The sequence below is a fragment of the Bombina bombina genome, chromosome 2, assembly GCF_027579735.1.
Source record: "Bombina bombina isolate aBomBom1 chromosome 2, aBomBom1.pri, whole genome shotgun sequence".
NCBI lineage: Eukaryota > Metazoa > Chordata > Amphibia > Anura > Bombinatoridae > Bombina > Bombina bombina.
Window position 1 is genome coordinate 578,175,485 of NC_069500.1, and position 10,823 is coordinate 578,186,307.

Here is a 10,823-nt window from a genome sequence, read left to right on the forward strand (position 1 = left end):
GCTAAAGAGAAGAGCATGCTACACATACAGTAAATATAATCTAACCTGCTGCCTACAGCGATACCACAAAAAAAAAAAAAAAGGGAAAAGATTTTAATTTTGCTCTGCAGCCTGCTTACCATGACATAATGTCGCTGCATTTCTGTTTTCTCGCTGGCCAATTTTTCACATTCCAGTTTTAAACTGTACAAAACAGAGAGAATAAAAACAAGTTTACACATCACAAATATTTACCCGAGTTAAACTCTTGGTTTAGGTTTCCAAAAGGTTAAATTACTGTACATTTTGCTTGACTTCTACTAATAGTTAAAACAATTTTTACCCCCCCATTTCTATAAATTGTGAGAACTAGATTCAATGGGCAAAGTCATGCAGATACATTCATCTTTTTCAGGAATAAATAGACCTTCACAAAATGTAAAATTAAGCCTTTAATGGATGATTTTTTCAGCTAATATAACAAACACAGACAAACATAACATAAGTTAAAAACAAGTTACAAAAGGCTACAGTAGTAAAAATGATATACTGAAGAAACTAAAGCTCAAATTTCATCCTAAAGCACACTACAGGCCGACAGTCCTAATAATACAAATATTTCTAAAGGGTTAAATCAATTCTAGACACCTAGTGTGCAGGAAAGGAATTACTCATAAGAATGTTTCTGAATGCCCTTGGGTTTCTGAAGCTAAAAGTCAGCAATGCCATATACAAAAAGTAATTGGTCATCATAGTATAGGATACAGCGCCGCAGATGCACATTACACACTGATTGTGTGCAAAATCAAACACACTCAAATAAAATCCATTACAAATAAATCAGACCTTTATTTATCAAAGTATGAAGTTGAACCTCCCTTCCTAGGAACCAATGCAATATTTTTATATTTTTTTTTGCTGTAAGAGCCCACGTAATATGGATGTTATATACTTGCCTACATCAATTGTTTGAGGATTTCTATAAAATGGTCTAATTTATCACAATTTTAGTGAAATTTTGAAAGTGCAAATTATAATTATTTTCATTTGGGGGATTATGTTATAGGGCTATCTACAAATAAATGTAACTGTGTAGCAAACAGTACATTATATTTATCTCACACATTTTGTGAGTATTATTTATTTATATAGATATCTTTTTTAAAACAGAATCAAGTGTTGACAATGTATGTAGTAAAGCATTGAAGTAACAAGAATCAGATGTTTCCTACTCAAAGTTTTGATTTGACAAATAGCTTAAAGTTTGCCAAATCAGCAAGGGCTTTAAATCGTTCAGGCATGATCTTAATAACTGAAGGAGGTAATCCACAAAGGTGAGATCGCCTCTAAAGTAAACTTAAGTGCATTTTGTACATTTGTGGCAATAGTTAATCAGTTTACAAAAGCACTTGTTTGTAATCAGAGATAATGGGTATACTTTGCCACATATTTGGTTATCATGAGAGAAGGTGTTTTAACTTGTATTTCCTATAGGAAAAGGCCAATCCCTTTCAAACAGTTAACGCCTTATGTACACACACCAAAAAAAAAAAAAAGTCTGACAACAAGGCCTAAGTAAATACAAGGATCAGCTAAAGTAAACAGTATTACCTGTGGTACTGAGCCTGTAAAAACTGAAACTCCTCCTTAATCCGATCACACGATTCGGATATGGTGAATTTGAAGGGCTGAGCTGGCTGATGTGGAGCCTAAAACAATAAATATTATTATGAAAGTATCAAGCAAAGGTGGATTCTTAAATACGCCAGAACAGGGTGGATTTGCTCTATAGAAAAACAGCATTTTATTCCCACAACAAAAGTCCAGTAATGAAACAAAAACTATGTATCCAAATGCTTCTTTCCTGAATATTAAAATAAGCAAACAAAAGGTGATTTAGCACATAGAACTGTTTCTGTAATGCAAGCTTTCTGGTGATGTATTATTGTTAGGTTGTATCTAGGTTTTTAAAAAAATCACACATTTATATTTGTATTATTGCTGCTTAAATATTAAAATACGTAAAAGCTGCCTAGTTGCATTCTAATAATTACAATATTTATTTTCAGCTGCATATTTACATTTTAAATCTATATAAATGCATTTTTAAACTGGAAAACTACTCTGTACTAAATATATATATATATGATTGGAAGTATGGCTTTTTGTTAAGCTGTGTGATATACGGTTATATCTAAAAGGGTTAATGAAAAGACAAATCTAAAATAATGTGAACTGGAGAGGAAGAGAGAAAAAAAAAAGCCTAAGCTGCTTTGGCTTTCTGAAAGGAACACAGCCACAAAGCTGAGATTCATCTGGCACCAGCGCCTAGGGCTGAAGGATATAATGTCCCTATTGAAGATCAGTATTTTTTAAGTCATATGAAGGAGAAAAATAACTATGGGGGGGGGGAGAAAACACATGGGAAGGTTATACTTGGTTCTGCAGATTAATTTGGACTATGCTTTAAAAATGACAAAAGCATCAGCACATATTTTGCCTTAATAAAGCAATTTTCTAGAGAATCATTAGATGTCTACCCTCTTACTTCAGAGCTTAAATAATAGTACATTAAAGGATCACTGTATGTTCTCTGATAATTTTCAGTTAATAACCGGAAATGCTAGGAACTCTAAAAGTGTTACAACACCCTTGTAAACTCATCGGCTTTAATAATTATTCTAATCGTTCGCCTCCGCTAATTCCCAAAGTAGGTGATGAATCATGCTGCACACTCAGGTCAGGTTGTAAGGATCATTCTTATACTGTATTTCCTAAACAACTTTGCCAATTTTCTAAACCAATGACAATAGTCAGAAAAAAAGAAAGCTTTCATCTGTTTGCTGATCATTTGTAACATTTATACTGTATCTTGCCAGGTGAGTTTTTTTATTTATTTGCTTTCTTCAAGAAGCGTTTTCTAACCAAAACTTGGTTAACTGCAACCATCTGATATAGGAGATGGCAAAGAAATAAGGGTATTAAAAGAAACACAATACAGATTGAGTGCAATATGCAACGAGAAGGCCAGAATGTACTTGAGAAAGATATGAAAGTGTTGTATAATTATATATATATATATATATATATATATATATATATATATTTATTTTATTAACCAGAGTAGAGAAACATAGGACAACATGAGGGAAGGAGGGGGGGTAAATCAGTTTCTATCACCAAATGTTACAGCTCACTCATTGAAATAATGGCTTATTCAGCTCCTGTACCAACTGTCCCATTTGAACAATGGAAGCTCATTCACTGGTGACCTTTTTACATCTGAAATGTCATACTGTAACTCAAAAAAAAAAAAAGACAAGCATCTTATCCAATTAACTGATTAAGGGTTTAAAAACAAAAGTAGCCTATGAGGCAAATTGGTATTTAACCTCATGACTACCAGAAAATGATGTGATCCCTTGTGCAAGTGTTTGGCACCTAAAAGGTTAAAATAAACTGTAAACGAGGGACACAAGTAGCTTAGGGACAGAATGCACAAAACATGAAAGATGGTTTGAACTGGGGGTTAAAAACAAAAGAAACCATGAAAAAAATATATACTTGAGTGAAATAGATAAACGCTTACAATACACGCGTTGAACTGGATTGTTGTTTAAAAGAATGAGTCTAACCCAATCGTTAGAAAGAAAATAATGGGGAGTGGTCCCTTAAAACCCATTAATTTCAAGGGCGACTGTATAGTTGAAGAGGTATTAACCCCTTGGCTGCCAGAGTCATAGTAAATTTAAATGGTTAACCCCTTGACTCACGAATTACTGTAATGTTAAAAGTTTAACCATTTCGCTACAAGTCTAAAACATCCCTCATGAAGACGAGGGAGTTAATTGGAGGGTTAGAAAAGGAAATGGAGATCACACAGTGTGCAAACTCACCCCCACCTTCCCCTTTTTTCCCATCTTGCATTCACTGTCTACTTACCGGGTGCCTGGACTGGGGATACATCTTGCTCAGGTCTCGAATCATCCAAGCCGCTTGTTAGGTGCCTCTCCCAAGAGCACGAAGGTTCATTTACTAATTGCAGGACGCACGTGAGAGGAGGGGGTATCCCCCTTGTGAGCAAGCCCCAACAGTAGGGAGAAGGGAGGGGAGGTGAAAAAGAAGAGAGGGAGGAGGGGGTGGGAAGCGTTAGCTTCTGATCCTGCTAATAACGCTGCTGCCCCGGGGTTCCTCTGTTAATAGTAATGCTAATGGTGGCAATGCTGTTACTCAGCCCCAGGGTATCTCTGCTCCCCCGACCGAAGCCTTCAACATTCCATGGGGAGAATAATCGATTGTAGCGATCGAACTCTCATTGTCTACCAAGCCTTTATGCCATCCGACACCCTTTTCTCGGTAGCCCGCACCTCCTTCCTTGATGATTCTCAAATAAACAGAGAATTCAAGCAGATGTATTTATAAAATAACATTGATGCGAAAGCAGAACAAATATAGACCCGGTACCAATGATCAATAGGATAAAAAGAACGTTACGTTCCTGTGTACAAAAAAAAAAAAAAAACAGCCTCCCTGAAGAACTTTCTGATAAAGGATAAAAAAAATGAATCACTTCAAATAAGGCTTTCCGATCTTTTTACTGATGGGAACACCAACAATAAGTTGTTCCTTTGAAGAATTTTCTCCTTTGGTAGCTATTTCCTCGTTGGCTTCTTGGTCAGTATGCTCTGCTGTTGTTGCCTTGTATTCTTTTACCAAACCTTTAAAATCCCATCATTATGAATTGTTGTTCTTTCGGTGTTTCCTTTTACCGTAAGCAAAATCCTCGATCACTCCCTTTATAGTCTTCCTTTCAACCGATCAAAAGCCACATACTCTGAGGAAGAGAAAATGCAAGGAAAGTTGAAAAAAATCAACCCAAGCTACCGCTCTCAGCAGCTCCAACAACACGCTCTGTGTAGGTGACTTCTATGACCAAATTTAGCAGCAGCAAATCATTAACATTCTGATACATATTCACAACATTGAAGCGAAAACACACAGCCCTGCTGGGATATGTAGTCCAAAGTGGCTCATTTAAAATATCATTATCAATCTTTATTTGCGTCAAAGAAGACTACATCTCCCAATAAACTTTGCGTTGCTTTGGACCGCCCAAGGACGCCACTGACAGGTCTGTCACTAACCAATAGAAAGCATTGGAACGTTTATCGCCACTCTCCTATGAACGTCTGTCATTTGTTTCTATGACCAATTAAAAGAGGAGAAGAAACTCCTGTCAGTGGTTCTACCCCACGTGGGGCCATACCGTATCCGATTCATTCTTTTCCTCTTTGTCCTCCCTCAGTCAGCCAATAAAAAGCCAAGTGCTATATAATCTCCGCCCTTGGTTGTTAGACAAGGGGGAGCGAGGGCTGGAGTTTCTCATAATGAGCGTTCGAACAGGGGAAACATTTGTCCAGCTGTCAATCAAAGTAACGTGGGGCCTTTTCAGCTTCTTTCTAGTCTGTGGATGAGCCGCTGCTGCTCTGTGTGGCAATCTGTGGTGAAAACAAGCATGGAGGCATGAAGAGTTAGAAAGCAGGAGGAGGGGGTGCTTGTATTCCTACATTACTACACTTCCTCCTCCCTCTTGCTCCCTTGTCCTATGCTAGCTATCATCCACATCAAGGAAGCCTGACTAATTAGAGTCCGGTGTCTCCTTAAAGAGACAAGACCAGCCTTGTGCAACGTGTTGAAAAATCCATGCTAAGTGAAGGCAAAGAGGAGGGTTCCGGCGTAACCTATTTCCCTTGGTTTATCCCAATTTAATGCACCGCTGGAGCTGGCATAATTTTCATGTGAAAAAAAGAGAGTGGGTGGAGGGAGAGCTGTTCTGTGCTATTTACAGACCCAACATGCTGTTTTGTTGGTTGAGCCCCTTCACTGCCTGAGGGGCCTGCAACGCGTTGCTAGGCATGCTGCCTTAGCGCTATGTTTGTGCAATATGTATGTATAGCAGAGCCACAACATCTTTTATTGTTTCAGTTGACCCACTAAGGTTAGGGATTGTTGCAGTGTGAACAAGAAGGCTTTCTAATTTTCACTGATAAATAGATCTATCGATACTGGGGTCATAACCCTTCCAATAAATATGTTATAAGCTATATATTGTAACCCTTTCAGTAAGAAAAAAGAGCCCATGTTTCATCAGTCAGAAAATGATCTCGTAGGATACATGCATGTTAAATGTTTGCTATGCATTAAAAGCATAATTAATTGAAGTGCTCTTATGATCTGGAAATACATGAATTGCTAGGAGCCTTGTGTACCAGGTACAATCTGGTGTGTACCAATATTCTATTTTCTAATTATAAAAGGGGCATCCATATGATACATTATCCTTATGGCACCACTTTACTTAAAATGCTGATCTAGTATTTAATTAAAGTTTAATCCTGTCTGATCGATGCTAGATTGGCCCCCTGATGAAGGATGTTTATCATCTTCAATAATTTTGATGGACATGTGGACTTTTGTATTACATATGTGCTCCTATATCTGCTTGTTGTGTAAAAACAAAAAATAAAAATGATGAGGAAGTACACTAACTGGAGGGGCTAAATTATAATTAAAGTGACACTAAACACAATTGACTTCAAGTATTTATTTAACATTATTTTAAAATCAAATTGTATGAGTATTGCTTTAAAGGGCATACAAGTAAAAAAAAAATATTAATAATAATAATTGCTCTTTATCAATTCAACCATCCTGCTATCACTCTTACAAGTGTGCAAAGCCACCATGGAATGCCAGGAATCCAGTAATTCAACCTGCAGTCCAGTAATATTTCTGTCACACTCAAAGGTGTATTTATTGGCCCTATAAACTGGCTAACTTTTAAAATGTTCCCTGTGCCTCAATCTTTACAAATATGGTACGATTAAAAAGTGGCGCTGCTTATGAACTGTGCATTTTTTATGTTAGTTACCACATATTACCGAATTGAAACTGTAAAGGATGTTAAACAGTAAATACATGTTAGACATAATGATGTATTTAAAGCAAAGATTAGCCTTATCATAATATGTAATTGTAGATGCATTTTTACAATTAGTAGTTGCTTAAACATTGAAAGTATAAGTGTAAGGGTTTAGTTTCTATAAAGTAATGGGCACCGTCATGTTTGAACTTGTTTTCTATTTACCTCTGTTTATGCAACAGTCTCTTTTATTGTCTGTTTTTTATCTGTTCCTAATTGTTTTAATTTAAACAGACATAATACTCATATGCTAAATTACTTGAAACTGATGCAGTATAACTGAAAAAGCTGACATGAAAATATCACCTGGATATCTCTATGTAAAAAAGGAAGATATTTTACCTTACAATTTATTCAGCTCACCAGAGTAAGTGCTCTGGTGGTAACAGTTATACTTCAGCTGCTGTCCTGCAAATTGAAAAATAAAAAAGAAGCCAATCAGCATCAGCAGTACTGAAGTAATACTTTGTCTTTGCTGTGATCTCATGAGATTTCATAGAACTTACTTAAAGGGACAGTCAACACCAGAATTTTTGTTGTTTTAAAATATAGATAATCCCTTTATTACCCATTCCCCAGTTTTGCATAACCAACACCGTTATAATAATACACTTTTTACCTCTGTGATTAACTTGTATCTAAGCACCTTCTGACAGACCCCTGATCACATGACATTTTATTTATTATCTATTGACTTTCATTTTAGCCAATTAGTGCAGTGTCTGCCACAATCCACGGGCGTGCTCACAATGTTATCTATAGGGTTTACCTGAACTAGCTCTCCCCTGCTGTGAAAAGCAAATATAAAAGCATGTGATTAGAGGTGGCCTTCAAGGGCTTAGAAATTGTCATATGAGTCTTCCTAGGTCTTGCTTTCAACTAAGAATAACAAAAGAACAAAGTAAAATTGGTGATAAAAGTAAACTGGAAAGTTGTTTAAAATTACATGCCCTATTTGAAACATGAAAGTTTTTTTGGACTTAACTGTCCCTTTAAAGCGATAGTAAACACCAAAAATGTTATTGTTTAAAAAGATAGATAATCCCCTTTATTTACCATTCCCCAGTTTTGCATAACCAATTATCTAAGCCTCTGCTAACTGCACCCTTATCTCAGATCTTTTGATAGACTTGCATTTCAGGCGATAAGTGCTGACTCTTAAATAACTTCACTTGCGTGACCACAATGTTATCTATATGACACACACAAACTAACACCCTATAGCTGTGAAAAAATGTCAAATGCATTCATATACAAGGCGGCCTTCAAGGGCTTAGAAATAAGCTTATGAGCCTACCTAGGTTTAGCTTTCAACTAAGAATAACAAGAGAACAAAGCAAATTTGATGATATCAGTAAATTAGAAAGTTGTTTAAAATTACATGCCCTATTTGAATCATTAAAGTTTTAATTTGGACTTTACTATCCCTTTAAACTGAAAAGGAAAATAACATGACTTTGCCTTCACATGACAGATACACACTCCCTAGTCTGGGACACTCACAGAAAGGGGCTGACAGCAGAACCCTCCCCTGCATATGAAAAGACCCATTATACAAACAGAAGCAATCTCAAGTCTGTATACATCAGTATACATCTAAAGTGTTGGGTCTTGGTTAGGAATCTGAAAATCAGCACAATTTATTTTAAAAATAAGCAAAACTATACATTTTTACAAAAACACACCCAGATGGGCTATCTTAATGGATCAACTACAAAACATTTATGCAAAGAAAAATCTAGTGTACAATGTCCCTTTAAGTGGTGCTTCTTCAGGAGTATATGGGTGTATCATCACTGTTCTGTGTGTTACTCCTAACCTGAGGGGTCAAATATTTTTTTTTTGTTTTTCTCTTTCTCTCATCACTTTAATGATCATGCTTGGGGGCAACAATAAATAAGTATGGGTGCAGTGACCCCCTAGGGCCCCTCAGAGAGACACATCTGACTATATTTGCCTAAATGTAGTGGTTTAACTTTAAGGATCTGCATTCATGTATAATGCCTCATCTATAATCCACTGTGACATATGATTATCATCAAAGTAAATCTAGCTATTGGAACAGTAGTGCATGTGCTCTCTATGCTGGTTATATACTCCGCTAAAACTCTTTAGGCAACATTTATCATTTAATTTTTCCTCTATTTTTTCCTTAATGTTCTCCTGAGAATTAATCCCCTTATTTATCATGTGCCATGGTGCACCAAAAAGGGCTAATATTTAGCCATTGCGGGCACATTTTTAAGACTATAATGTAATACAACCAGTCACAAATTTAAATGAAATTGTCTTTTTTCTTACACAAATGTGTTACACATTTTAAAATTCACATTTATTATACACCTAAGTATGTAAAATACATGTTACAAATAAGGTGCAAATTTGCCACATTAATGTACTGTCTGTTTAATTCTTGCACATGGTTAAAGGGACATTATACACTCATTTTTTCTTTGCATAAATGTTTTGTAGATTATCTATTTATATAGCTCATAAAGTTTTTTTTTTTTTTTTTTAAATGTATAGTTTTGCTTATTTTTAAATAACATTGCTCTGATTTTCAGACTCCTAACCAAGCCCCAAAGTTTTATGAGAATACCGTCAGCTACCTTCTCCAGCTTGCTCCTGTTTGTGTAAAGGGTCTTTTCATATGCAAAAAAAGGGGGAGGGGGGGAGTGTCTTATTTCCCACTTGCAGTGGGCTTTCCAGCTACCTTTTCAACAGAGCTAAACTAAGAACTTCTAAATTGTTTTTTAAACAGTTTTATACTGGATTTTTATATCAGTATCTGTGCATCTTATTCTTTATAGTAGTGTCTATTACATGCAGTTATATAAAAATGAGTGTATACTGTCCCTTTAAGGTTAGCTGTAGAGCAAAAATGCACTACTGGGAACTAGCTGGACACATCTGGTGAGTCAATGACAAGCAGCAAATGTGTGTAACTACAGGGAGTGCAGAATTATTAGGCAAGTTGTATTTTTGAGGATTCATTTTATTATTGAACAACAACCATGTTCTCAATGAACCCAAAAAACTCATTAATATCAAAGCTGAATAGTTTTGGAAGTAGTTTTTAGTTTTAGCTATTTTAGGGGGATATCTGTGTGTGCAGGTGACTATTACTGTGCATAATTATTAGGCAACTTAACAAAAAACAAATATATACCCATTTCAATTATTTATTTTTACCAGTGAAACCAATATAACATCTCAACATTCACAAATATACATTTCTGACATTCAAAAACAAAACAAAAACAAATCAGTGACCAATATAGCCACCTTTCTTTGCAAGGACACTCAAAAGCCTGCCATCCATGGATTCTGTCAGTGTTTTGATCTGTTCACCATCAACATTGCGTGCAGCAGCAACCACAGCCTCCCAGACACTGTTCAGAGAGGTGTACTGTTTTCCCTCCTTGTAAATCTCACATTTGATGATGGACCACAGGTTCTCAATGGGGTTCAGATCAGGTGAACAAGGAGGCCATGTCATTAGATTTTCTTCTTTTATACCCTTTCTTGCCAGCCACGCTGTGGAGTACTTGGACGCGTGTGATGGAGCATTGTCCTGCATGAAAATCATGTTTTTCTTGAAGGATGCAGACTTCTTCCTGTATCACTGCTTGAAGAAGGTGTCTTCCAGAAACTGGCAGTAGGACTGGGAGTTGAGCTTGACTCCATCCTCAACCCGAAAGGCCCCACAAGCTCATCTTTGATGATACCAGCCCAAACCAGTACTCCAGCTCCACCTTGCTGGCGTCTGAGTCGGACTGGAGCTCTCTGCCCTTTACCAATCCAGCCACGAGCCCATCCATCTGGCCCATCAAGACTCACTCTCATTTCATCAGTCCATAAA

General features: G+C 36.5%; 1 protein-coding gene across 4 annotated transcripts in view; it reads right to left on the reverse strand.

The window, feature by feature from the left end:
• Positions 1-4,899, reverse strand: part of LOC128649283 (transducin-like enhancer protein 4) — a 304,153-nt gene extending 299,254 nt beyond the window's left edge. For all 4 annotated transcript variants that reach the window (XM_053702473.1, XM_053702472.1, XM_053702474.1 and 1 more), the window contains exons 1-3: positions 3,922-4,899; positions 1,591-1,688; positions 120-183 (exon numbers count right to left, since the gene is read on the reverse strand). In XM_053702473.1, coding sequence (XP_053558448.1) covers positions 120-183; positions 1,591-1,688; positions 3,922-3,966 — 207 coding nt within the window. In that variant the 5' untranslated portion in view covers positions 3,967-4,899. The remainder of the gene's footprint in view (positions 1-119; positions 184-1,590; positions 1,689-3,921) is intronic.
• Between the last annotated feature and the right edge of the window lie 5,924 nt (positions 4,900-10,823).